This window comes from Podarcis erhardii (assembly GCF_964252035.2).
Source record: "Podarcis erhardii genome assembly, chromosome: 1".
Lineage (NCBI taxonomy): Eukaryota > Metazoa > Chordata > Lepidosauria > Squamata > Lacertidae > Podarcis > Podarcis erhardii.
The window spans coordinates 58,520,321-58,533,901 of record NC_138497.1 but is presented as its reverse complement, the minus strand read 5'-3'; the positions used below and the strand labels follow the sequence as shown (position 1 = coordinate 58,533,901).

The window sequence follows — 13,581 nt, the reverse complement described above, 5'->3', positions numbered from 1 at the left end:
AGTTGGAGTCAACTAATTCTAGTTTTGTCCCCTTCCTCTTCCCTACAATGGGAAGACTAAGGAGGAGGAAGCTGACAGCCACTGCTATCTCCTCGGTCTGGTTCTAAGTAAGTAAGAAGGCAGGCAGATGGGGGCTGGCTAAGGGCTGATCGAGGTTGGTATCCCATTTGCCCTAATGGACCAGTCTTCCCTGGACACTGGGAAACAACCATCGAATGAAAGCAAGGATATAGAATGTTATGTACTGAAGTTCTCACCCTGGGCCAGCAGGGGGATACTGTAGATAGTTATGCAAATGAAGGATCGAAAAGTGACATTCAGTGATTGGATAGTTTTAGAAAATGGCAACAGTTACATTGTTCTGGAGCTCTATATAAGCAGGCTGACTGAGCCCCTCAGCTCAGTTCTGTTCTGACATCTGAATAAAGAAGAGCTGTTTGAAGAATCGCTGTGTCGTCTGCTATGTTCGCCCGCAACTTAACATAGAAACTCACAGCATTGTGTGGGAGGTGAATACGTGGTCTTGTGGGTGTATGTCATCTGATATTTGCTTCATTGCTTGCTCCAGGAGCCATGAACGCAAGCATCTCTACGTCAGGCCAAGGCATGAAGTTCTGAGCACTCTGCTGGAGGACTCTCTGGACAGAAGGGGTGTGTATCTGGGGTGAGAGAAGAACTGTATCATTGAAGCAGAACAGAGAAAGGAAATGACTCAATCATCAAAAGGCCCTCCTTCCTCCGGGGAACTGTCCCTAATCAGTATTAGTCCCTTACAATAATACTATTTTAGAAGCACTGTGAACCAGAGCACTGCGTAGCCATGTAAACTGCTTCCTGGATTTGCCAAACAAAACACTGTCCGGCAATTAATAGAATTTTGCTATTAGCCCCACTATGATAAAGCAATGCAAACTTTGCACGCTAATCCTACAGCCGTTCTGTTTTAGAAGGACATTGCTTACCGTGTGTGTGTGGTCATGCAAGGGGAAAAATAAGAGCTGCTTGGATTTTGTTTGGCTTAAAACATTGTGGCTATGGAAATTGTCCTTGTTACCCTTGCAAGAGTTATTACAAAGCTTCCTCGCGGGAATTCCCTGATTAGTCACCGCTTTAGTATTAAGTTTGGATAGTTTGTAGTGCATGCCAAGGATCCAGTAAAAGCTCTACCTTTTTGTGTTTGATAATGAAATGAGGCTGTGCCAAAAGTTGGCAATAAACACTGTAGGCGAAGCAACAAGCACGCCATAGCTCTGGGACCGGGAATATTACTGAGACATGGTCCTTTATAATTAACAGTGATTAGACACAGAAACAGATGTGCAGCACCTCTGAAACAAATGAACTGTTTGTTCTTCTTTAATGCAATAGAAGGAAATTTCAGCAAAGTGAACAAAAACAGGGGCTGCCTTCGAGCTTCTCCTACATTTTCTTTGCTCTTTCCTCCCCCCAGCTCATAATCAGCAGTCGCTCCTTCTTTCCAAGATGGTGCCTCGTGTGTCATGGGGCAGTTCTGGACTGTCATTATTTTCAGGTGGGATCAACGTACCAGCAAATTCAAGTTACACAATGTGTGCCCTAAACCTGTTTCCTCCAAAAAAACCAACTCCTCACAATACGGAAAGTGACAGGAAAATGCACTGAAAGAACACTCTCATTCTCTAGAGTAGGAGAACACTTGCTTGATGCAATGCCAATCCCACAAACAAACCACAATGAATGTTTGATAAATAACACTAGGGTAAAAATACCAAGGGATCTGCTTTTACATCCATTCCAATACCCTTAGGATTCTTGAAGGCAAGCCCAGTGGTGTGGTGATGGCTCCCAGGCTGACCTGAAAGGTGCCTGGGTCATCTTGGCAAGTACTGAACCTTGACTCACCTACTTCATAATGTCTAGCAGATGATCAGATCTGAAGTAAGAAACTGCTCATACAGCCATTTTTAATGTGTTGAGGTTAACAGAACAGCTTTGATTATTTTTGATTGATATAAATAAATGATAAATGAAGTACACTTGTTTTGTGTGTGATTTTGGGAATTGAAACTGTGGCTGTGCAGACACCATACAGTTAAAGTAACCCTGCCCCTCATGCAAATCCTGGGAACTGTAATTTACCACTCACAGAGCTGCAACTCCCAACACCCTTAACAAACTATACTTCCCAGGATTCTTAAAACAGCATGTCCTTTTTAAGTGTATCATATGCACATAGCCACAGTTTTGTGTGTGTGTGTGTGTGTGTGTGTGTGTGTGTGTGTGTGTGTCCGTCCCCACTTTCCAAACAATCCTGGTCCCCAAAGGGTCTTGTGAACATTTATATATCTCACTTCACTGTATCCCTGAAATATCGAAGTCAGGATGTGGTAAGTGAGGCTTTGGACGCAGGTTGAAATCTTTCAAGACTTTTCCAGCATATGAAAATGCACTGGAAAAGCATTTTCGGAACATGAAAAGTAGTAGTCTTATTTGGCCCTAATCATGATTTTACACTATAATATTATCACATTATAATGTAAAATCATGATTATGGCCAAATTATGAGGGAGTGACACATTTATATGATGATTTGTTCACCTGAGGCAGACTTCATGATGAAAACCAACATTTAGTGAGACAGATGAACAGTTGTGATTTCCCTTGGCCCACTTTGGATTTGAATACTGTTGACATTAGAAGAGCAATTGAGCGTAAAGGAGAGTGTCACCTCTTACAATTATCATACTATTTAATTTATTTAAAAGCAGTTAAAACTCAAAAATCTCCAAGCAATTTGTACATGGTAGTGAATATGGTTACTGACTTGGTTCAGACATCATGCCAAACCTTGCTTTGAGCTTCCCAACATACAAACTATGGTACAGAACTGTTCCTGCTTCTGGGGTGCAATTCAGACATCATGCCAAGCTACAGCTAGCAGAAACCAAAATTTGCAAAACCACTTCTGTCCGTGTTTCTGATTCTTGTTTGCTGTCTGATCACAGACTATGGTTTGAAAACATGAACATTTCCCCAAACCATAGTTGTGTATCACCACAAACTCCATGTTATAAGATGATTATCATTTGCATAGACTGTATGAAAACTTTATCTAGTGATATGATTTCAGGAGATGATACAGTGGCCAAGAGGAGTCAATTAGGGCAAAGCTGAATGCCTGTGTTGCAATATCCGGCGATTTAATTAAAAATAATGATGATGTTTTCTTCCAGAACTTCCTGCTTCAGAAGTGAATAAAGACTTTAGCAGCAAAGAGATTACAATTAAGCCTGGTCCAGAGGACATTATGAGACAATGAAGGGGAAGTCTGAATGAAGAGCTGCAGGAAGAATCTGGCGAATCTGTAGCGTCTTTCTATCATAGTTCTGTATGCTGTTAAAACACAACAGAAAGGCCACCTTCTGAGGTAGTCAGTATTGGTATTCCTGTTGGCAAATGCTGGACACATACCATTCTGCATCCTAACAAGGGCTTTCTATTTGCTTCACTACATAAATCACTTTCCTGATTTCTTCTTTGTCATTGCAGTGCATGACTACTCTGAAGCTGCCCACTGCTGCTCACTGTTCTCCTGGTGTTTTGAATGTAGTCTAAATACCACTAGTAGGTTAGTTGTGACACCCAGAGTCAAGCTTGAATTCTACTTGGTACCCATCCATCTCGATTTCTGCCAACCACATTCTCATATTTACTGTTTGATTGTCTGCCAAGGATCCCAGAAAGCCAGCTGGATTAGTAGTGACTTGTCCCAGTGCTACTTCAGCAAAGCATACTTGAACAAAATGTTCCTTTTTCTTGCAATAGTAGCAAACAGAATCCTTTGCTAGGCAGAATCCTGCCACCGACATTTTTCCTCCCTGTTTTGTGAGTTTTGTGTGGTGGACTGTCCCTGTAGCTGTGACTTTCTCTTCAGAGTATGAATACTGTCAGTGTGAGGGTGGGGGTGGGGAATGCTGCTCCTTTTATGAAGGTCTAATGGTGGCCTCTTTACACTCTCTCATGCTACTTCAGTGATGAACGCTTTTTCCAGGGTAAGTCTCTCATCCAATTGTAGTTTTTTTGACACTTTGAGTTTTTTGACATCCACAACAATTATGTCTCTGATCATCTCACAGAGGAGGATATCACATTCACAACGCTCAGCTAGGGAATATAGAGAGGTAATAAAATCATCCATAGGTTCATTTTCCTTTTTCATACGAGTATTACCGTAAATTGTGCCCGTCCATGAATCGCATTGCTCCTCACAATGAAATGTTTTTCGAAACTTTCCACTACTTTATTGGATTTCTTTAACCCTACCTCGCTTAGCTTGAATGACATCTGCCCAATCCTTCATTAGATAAATGAGTGTATTAATCCCCTCTTTGGATTTGCTTTTTAACCCTGAAGCTAGCTGGAGCTTCTCATATATGTGCCTCCATCTGGGTCACTCACCAAAGCGGGGACAGTCAACATGGCTCCCTCCAGATGTTGCTGGACACCAATTCTCATCATCCCTAACAATGGGCCATGTTGGCTGGGGCTGACAGATGTTGTGGTCCAATAGCCAAAGGGCACCATATTGCCTACCCTTATACTATAGTCAGATGAAGCTTCCCAAGCTATAGGCCTCTTCCTCACCATTGCTGATCTTGATATGCTGAGCTGTCTCTAGCACCATTCTTTTTCAGTCAGTTTGTGGGTGTGTGGAATCCACAGTACAGTACTGCCTCCATAAGTTATATGGGGTTCTTGATCAAGGTATCGCTTTCTCTTTGCGCTTCACTCCAAGAACTTTCCTCATTCTGCCCTCTTCCCTCCACAGCCAAAACTTAAGAGGACAATCACTGATTCACATTGTATTTATATGGATGACTTTATCCCTCCTGGCCCATCATCAAAATCTGATTTTGGAAGGAGGATGCTTATTCTATTTTTTAAAAATCAATGTTTGGTTTAGGATAGGGGAATCATATGTCCCATTTTACAAGTTTCCTCATTTTACTACTCCAGTTCACAAATCATCACACAAACATCAGGAGGCTGCATTCAACTGTGTATGAGAATCTTCACACACATGCCTCTGTGGAACAAACTGCTATTTTTGCATGGGTACATGTGGCTGTCACAAAAGGTAGCGTAATTTCAGAAGGAGGGCTGCATTCAAAGATTTTGAGAAACGCTGCACTAGTGCAGTCTTTAGATTCATATACTGATTACTGGTGGCTGCTTTATGGTTATATTTGGTGTCGCAATTTTGCTAATTTATTATAGATGCTATTAGAAAACAGAGCTAATAAAAGCCATCATGGCAGGAGCCTAGAGGACCAGCAACATAAGGGCCACATTTCAGGCCTTTTGGGGCTTTTCATTCTGTTCTATAAGAGAAATGTCAAGTTTTATTAAACACCATTGGTCGTCACAAACATGGGAAACAAACACCATTTTATATACAGCTTATATGTCCTGCGAAAGGGACAGTATTGCAATTTATTATAAATGACTCCCTGCACAATGCAATGTATTGTGCAGGATAAATTTACACCTAAACCTTTGGGTTGCAAGGGCACACACAGCAACCTTGTGAGTTAAATGAGTTAAATCTCTCCTACGTATCAAATGAATGGTTTTATCACTACCATTCAGGAATGAAATGTTGTCAAGAAGTTCCTTTAGAATTTTTTTCCTCAGAAGAGAACAAGAAAGAGGAATATGATACATATAACAGAATGTCCTTCATGTTTCCAGTGCCACTAATACATATGTGTCAACTCACAGGGACTTTACCATTCCTATGAGAGCTGGCATGCAAGGATGGGAGTGTAGTTTATTTTAAGCTAGAAAGCCAAGATCTACCAAGCAGAGCCAGGTGCAAAAGGTATGTGGTTAGAATTGAAGAACAAGGTGCCCCTGAGCACATTTTAAGTCTGGGAATTTCTTTTCCATACCAGAACTGGACTGAGCTTCTTCTTCTTTGGTGATCACTCGTAGCCAAGTAAGATTGTCTTCCATAAACATGGTTTTAACAGTGAGTCCGTAAGTGAGCTTACAGTCCTTTCATTGTTAACTCAATCTTTCTGCATTTTGGCAGCCTGAATTAAGGGTGTGCATGTCTTTCTTTTTGTTGTTGATTGTTGAAAAAATTGGAAATCAGAAATACTTGCCAATCTACATGTCACCGAAATCACTACTAAAGCTCGCTCCCCGCCCCCATTCTATTGCATGCCGCATTTTCCTATCAAAGAGAGGAAAGGGAAAACTGCGCCCAAGACATAGCACACTGGAGTAATTTGAACATGCCAGGGGGCAGATGAGTGCTCTTATAGTCAAGTCTAAAGTTTGGCTCTCCAAAATTGTTTCATAGGCTTTGTGGCTTGTTATAAGCTATAGGCAATTTATCACTTGCAGGGATCTGATTTTTGCCTTTAGAAATGCCAATCCACTGTTTTAGGAGGGCCAAGTATTTCCAAAGGGAAATAGATTCCGGTGGGTAGCTGTGTTGGTCTGACGCAGTCAAAATAAATTAAAAAATTAAAAAATTGTCCAGTAGCACCTTAGAGACCAACTAAGTTTGTTCTGGGTATAAGCTTTCGTGTGCATGCCCCCTTCTGCAGATACCAAAGAATCTGAAGAAGTGTGCATGCACACTGTATCTGAAGAAGTGTGCATGTACATGAAAGCTTATACCCAGAACAAACTTAGTTGGTCTCTAAGGTGCTACTGGACATTTTTTTATTTATTTAATTTATTTCAAAGGGAAATAGGTGCACGTTATATGGCCTTCAAAATTAGCCATTAGAAGTCTATTGTTGGCTTAACACTGAAAATCTCTCTCTAAGGCAGTTCAAGCCTGCTTAGTGTGCCTGGGTGGAAAACTTCATGGGAACCCAGGACATACTGTGGTACCTCGGGTTACAGACACTTCAGGTTACAGATGCTTCAGGTTACAGACTCCGCTAACCCAGAAATAGTACCTCAGGTTAAGAACTTTGCTTCAGGATGAGAACAGAAATCATGCGGCAGCGGCTTGGCAGCAGCAGGAGGCCCCATTTGCTAAAGTGGTACCTCAGTTTAAGAACAGTTTCAGGTAAAGAATGGACCTCTGGAACGAATTAAGTTCTTAATCCGAGGTGCCACTGTACTGCCTTGGACTCAGTGAGAGAAAGCTGAAATATAAATACAATAAACCAGGAATGAACAACTGGGTGACCTATAGATGTTGCTGGACTTGATGGGGATTGGACTTCAAGATCAGAAGGGTACCAGGTTGATTTCCCCTGCAATAAATAAATGCAATGGATGACACTAAAGATCAGTGATGGATGAAGAGGTTGATCTCGCCATACATAATATTTTTTTCCTTTTGATCTGTGTTGCTCCTTTATCTTCATGTCTTTGAAATGAAAACAGCTGGGTTCCAGCTTTTTTGCATGTCTTAAATCCCACATCCTCTGGAACAGGGGTTAGCAACCTTTTTCAGCCGTGGACCGGTCCACCATCCCTCAGACCATGTGGTGGGCCAAACTATATTTGGGGGAGGGGGAAATGAACGAATCCCTATGCCCCAGAAATAACCCAGAGATGCATTTTAAATAAAGGCACACATACTACTCATGTAAAAACACCAGGCAGGCCCCACAAATAATCCAGAGATGCGTTTTAAATAAAAGGACACATTCTACTCATGTAAAAACACGCTGATTCCTGGACTGTCCACGGGCCAGACTGAGAAGGCGATTGGGCTGCATCCAGCCCACGGGCTTTGGTTGCCTACCCCTGCTCTGGAAAAACTCTCAGGTGGCACAGTGGGTCAGTGTGTTTGGCTCTTAACCAGAAGGTCAGTGGTTCAAGCCCACTCAGAGATGGCTGTGGGCAAGATTCCTGCATTGCAGGGGGTTGGACTAGATGACCCTCAGGGTCCCTTCCAACTCTACAATTCTATAATTCTATGAAAGCATGAACTTTTCAGGTGGTTTGGCATGGGAAGAGATGGCCATGTAGGACACACAAGGAGACACCTCCAAATACTTTAGCAGTACAGTATTTGCAAACACCAAATGCACAATTTCAAAACGATCTCCCTCATCTGTGTTGATTAAACAAATTGATTAAATAAAACAGATGAGATTCTACGAATTCCATACTAGTTTCTGTGCCGTCTCACATTCAGTCCCACATGTGTAGAAAGAAGACAAGCACAATCCTGCTTACAGTCATGCACATGGCACAGAAATTGCTAACTGACTGAAGGACAGCTTTTGTGAAAGGCATCCACATGGTGTCAGCATGTTTATTATCTGCAGCACCATGATAATGAGACAACAGCTATCCCTCCTCCCATACATCCTGCCACCCCAGCAGTGAGGATAAGAAAACAGCGAAGGAAAGGAAAAGACTTTGTGGTCAGACTGGGAGTGGCATTTCTCCCAACCCTCCTGTCATTATCACTCTCAACACACAAACACTTACCATGAAAAGAGGAGTTTCTAAAACAATACCAACTGAAGTGGGATCCAAAAAAGCAGTTATCATGTTGTTGTTCTGAACAAAGAAGAGGACACTTTCTCCCCTTGCAGCGACAAAACAGAAGCTGGACAAACTAAAACCCCACCTGTACTCTACATTTAAAGTGGTATTATACCACTTCACTCATGACTTCCCTCAAAGAAGTATGGGGATTGTAGTTAGTTAAGGCTGCTGAGAGCTGTTAGGCAGGCATAGGCAAACTCGGCCCTCCAGATGTTTTGGGACTACAACTCCCATCATCCCTGACCACTGGTCTGTTAGCTAGGGATGATGGGAGTTGTAGTCCCCAAACATCTGGAGGGCCAAGTTTGCCTATGCCTGCTGTTAGGAGATCCCTACTTCTCCCACAAGCATACAGTTCCCAGAGTTCCCAGGGGAGAGGGACTGATTGTTTAACCACTTGGAGAAGTGTAGCCATTATCATTTAAAGTGGTGTGATACTGTTTTAAATGTATCGTGTAGACGGGACCTAATTCTATAGACACATTCAGTGCTTTTTTCTGGGGGGACGCAGGGGTATGCCTACCCCTAAACATTTTGTGAATCTAAGTTTGGCCTCATTGAGGGGCAGTATTTCAACATGAGTAGGAAAATGAGAGAACCCCTAAACACTTTTTCTTATATAAAAAAAGCACTGGACACATTTGATGTTGAGCTCTACTACCCTAACCTCTACTTGTGTGGTGAGATGTAAGAATGTGTTTCAGCAAAACAGGCATACGCAGACTGTACTATGATATGGGGAAAATGTATGTGGCTTGGCAGTTATCCATTTTTAAAAACCATTTCTATCAGCATTCAGGCCTTAATCTCAGCAACTTTTGATACCTTTGACCAGGGTATCCTTGTAGGGTAACTCTGAGTTGGGTATTGGAGGCACAACTTTGCGGCAGTTCCACTCATATTTAGATGGATGGCTCTGGAAGGTGGTTCTGCAGGAGCATTGTTCAGTTCTAAAGGTTCTCCAGAAGAGGGTTCTACCCATTTAGGCCCACACTGGTTTCCAAGGGTCAACACGAAAACAATTATTTTTCCAGAAAAGCTGCCACATGCAACAAAATCAAGGCCTTAAGATGGTCCAAGCACACTGCATTGTGATTTCAAATGACTTGGATACAAAGCACTTGACTATCTGCAGATTTGAACCATCTGCAGAGGGACAGAATCAAAAACAGAGACTAATTTACATGACCTTTTGAAAAGGGGACTCAAGGTGACTTCTTTGTGCATTTTAGAACCTTGAATTTAGCCTTGTACACTGTACTCCGGAAGTTCAAACTGACTGAAATAGCTCTCTGCAAATCTAATTGGGGGAGGGGGATGTGTAGAGGGAATGGCCTTAGTATTAACACATCGGAAGGTTTAGATGTATCAAAGAGCAGCGGGACACCAATTGGATGCAACACTTAATAAGGCAAATGTTCAAAGCCGCATGCTGCAGAGTTACCGCACTCCCAGGACATCAAACTGAGCGCACAATGTATTTTTAGAAACAAGCTGATCTATGAGCCAGATGTGAGGAGGAGCCGCCTCCCGTGATCTGGACAAAGTTTCATTTGTGTGAAAGTTGTCGCTTGGTCGCAAGCCACATCCAATTGCGACACAGAGAACCTCAAAACAAAGATGCCATGTTTTCTGAAGGTCAACGCCTGATTTTATCATTTAAGCACTGGTGCCACCTGGAGGCCACTAGAAAAAAACATTGGATTTAGCTGGAGAATAAATGAGCTCCCTGCTCATTTCATTAATGAGGCACAGTACTACCAGCTGCTTTCACTAAGCTGATTATAGCATTTCAAAGAGGAAAGACAACATGGTGGCACAAAACAAGTTGTTTACATTTACTTAGTGTCCCTCATTATTTAACTCAAGGCCTATCTGCAATCAAGGGCCATTTTCAACAAGACTGTCATTGAAAATTATTGAATTAAACGGCAAATACACTGTGCCAAGTGCAGTTAGGACATAAGGATATGACACTTTAAACCCAGCAGCCATGGACCATTTAGCACCTGCTCGTTGCTAGGATTCCTGCAAAGTATGCCTTGGGGAAGAACGGTAGCTCATTGGTAGGACAGATGAGTGGCAAGTGAGCGGTTCTAGATACTCTCATTGTCATCCCCAGGTAGGCTCTGTCTGAACACCTGCAGCACTGCTACCAGCCAGAGTGGACAATACTGACATTGAAGTCTCAGTATAAGGCAGCTTCCTATGCTGGATGAGATGGATCTTGATCAGATCTAGCAAGCTATTTCATTGTTAAGCAAAGAGTGCTTAATCAGGATGTCTTAGCACACAGTGGTTATTCCTTAACTGGCTCAGGAAAACCTGAGTAGGCTGAGAATTTTAAAATGCATCAGAGGATCATGGCTGGAGTGCTTTCAAAGCAGATCATGTAAGACTGAAGTCCCCTCATCTTGGCTTTAAATGCTCATTGATCACTTCCACACAGTAGCCTAAACACTTGTGGAATTTTACACAAGATAGAAGAGTCCCTAAGGAGTCCCACGAACCATTCATTAGCTGGAGTTCCCGTTTCAATGTTTCTAAGAGATTAAAGAAAAGCCACATGTTACATATGCAGCATATTTTCAATCTCCGAATATAACTGAAGTCAAATTGTCCAGGATACAAGAACCGGAAACTTAGTATAAAATTATGCCAATGACTTCCAAATATTCTTTACTGTACTTTGGAACTAGACACAAGATAATGAAATTATTGATTCCAAGCAAACATTATGAATGTCAAGCAAACACTTGAGAGCAAAAGGCTTTCAAGACACAGTGGTGCCCCGCAAGACGAATGCCTCGCAAGACGAAAAACTCGCTAGACGAAAGGTTTTTCGGTTTTTCGAGGTGCTTCGTAAGACGAATTTCCCTATGGGCTTGCTTCGCAAGATGAAAACATCTGGCGAGTTTGCTTCCTTTTTCGTAAAACCGTTAATACCCGGGGAATCCGCGCTCCGCAAGACGAAAAAATCGCAAGACGAAGCGACTCGTGGAACAAATTATTTTCATCTTGCGAGGCACCACTGCATCTTGTATGTAGCTAGGAAGAGGAAAATTTGTCTGGCTCTACCTATCATTCATACTAAAATAACGAAAACTAAAAGTCAGCTTGCAAACCGATGAAAAGTACACTATATTGCTGCTGAATATTCTGAAGCTTAGCTGCCAGCAACTGTCTTTAACAGTTCTCAAGGTCATGGGCCAATATTTCTCCTGAAATGAAAATTCATTAGCCTTTGAATAGGTTAGTTATAATGTTCAATTATTTTCCTCACAGAGCTCTCACCCTCTAGTGGCAGATAGGCAGAATATATTGTCTGTTTCTTCCTATTTAAATTAAACCGGATACAAGCAATTGAGTTGATTGCTTTGGGGTGAAATTACTTTTTAATTCCTTCAATTTATTTACTACAAGGGCAGCTAAACAGAGCTTAGTTACCGTAGGAAGTACAGGCTGTGTGTGAATGTGCATGGTTTAAGAACAAAAGCAGTAACATATAGTGCAATGTAAGAACCGTTTACTTATGCCAACTAATGATGTCAAGGTTTAGAATTATACTTGTTCCCGTCACTGGCCATTAGAGATGGACAGATCTATCAATTCTTGTTCGGTCAGATTCTCATTTTTCCAATCGTAAATTTAGTTCTCCACATTCTGCATCAATTCGTGCTTTTTTAAAAAAATACTCCTAAAATGTGATTTGCATTTTAGTGTGAAATTCTAATAAACACATTTCACTATGCAACTTTGACTAATGTACACATTTTTGCAAGCAATTTCCCCTAATATAACGCATTTTGGTATGTTATTTTCACCAATATTATTAGGCACATTTCCCTCTAATATATACATCTTTGTAAATGTTTGGTCACAGAATTGGGTTGTGAAGTTTAGAGAGGTGTCAATTTTGAAGTACAGCTGTGTTCTAGCATTTTTATTTTTAAAAAATATCATTATCAATAAATGGAGCAATCAGCGTATAACAATGGTGTCATCCTTTACAATAAGGGTGGGGGGTGGAGGCAAGGTTTTATGCCACTCCTATTACAGTTGGGTTACTAGAGAAATGAGATGTAGGCCAGATGTCAGATCAAAACAAGAGAAAGGCTTGGTGCTGTACCCTTTCAGTTGGTTTATCGTTATTAACAAAAAATGATATCAGACTGTTATAGATTTATCAGTTTTGATTCCTTAACCCCATGCCTTTCTCTGTTCCTGTTAGTTGCCAAGTCTGTTGTACCACTTTTTAAGGAAGATGGAAAGGAAAGCTAAAGTCTATTTGGGGACATTTGTTTGGTTGATAAACTTTTTTTATGTGACTGGGCAGGTTAAGCCAGAAGCCCCTCACCTTTTCACACTCTCACTGCAGGTGCAAATATGACCCATGAGTTTCACAACTCACCAGCATTTTGGTGAAAGTGAATGAGGGAAATAGCTGAGCCTGACTGCGGTTAAGTGCCAACAATAAATCAGTTTCGACACACCCTCCCATGTAAGAGCTGAAGTTGCTTTAAGGCGAGAGCTGCCCCATGGATGATCCCAATCAGCATCACTGAATAAAGTGCTGAGGTCTTTTCCCCAAGATTTGCGTGTGGAGAACCCTGCTCCACATTTAAGATCTAGTAAGAGTTTGTAAAAGATAGATAAAACCCTTCTGCCCCTTAGAGCCCAGTTTGCAGAGTTTTGGGGGTTTTTGTAAATAGTTAATGGGTGTGGCAGCTGCTCAGATCTATAAACTGACTGTGCACAAAAAGTTATTTGAAATATTGGAACCCAATTAACTCTTGTCCCATAAAGGAGCTGCCACAGTTTTAAAGGGGAAATGGGCTTGCTCCTAATCACAGAAATCCTCCATCATAAGTTGTCCCTTTTGTCCACGATCCACTAATTGCTTATACTTGTCAGGATGCTTAAAGTTAAGATACAGATAGGTAGCCGTGTTGGTCTGCCATGGTCAAAACAAAATAAAAAAATTCCTTCCAGTAGCACCTTAAAGACCAACTGAGTTAGTTCTAGGTATGAGCTTTCGTGTGCATGCACACTTCTGAAGAAGTGTGCATG

At 41.6% G+C, this 13,581-nt stretch overlaps 1 protein-coding gene across 4 annotated transcripts in view; it reads left to right on the top strand.

The window, feature by feature from the left end:
- LOC309327274 (uncharacterized protein) overlaps positions 1 to 3,397 on the top strand; it is a 47,305-nt gene extending 43,908 nt beyond the window's left edge. For 3 of the 4 annotated variants that reach the window (XM_081836436.1, XM_081836433.1, XM_081836434.1), the window contains 2 exons: positions 569 to 651; positions 3,213 to 3,397. In XM_081836436.1, coding sequence (XP_081692562.1) covers positions 569 to 651; positions 3,213 to 3,298 — 169 coding nt within the window. In that variant the 3' untranslated portion in view covers positions 3,299 to 3,397. Of the gene's footprint in view, positions 1 to 568; positions 665 to 3,212 lie in introns of all 4 variants that reach the window. The other variant, XM_081836435.1, reaches the window with a different exon arrangement.
- Positions 3,398 to 13,581: the final 10,184 nt, after the last annotated feature.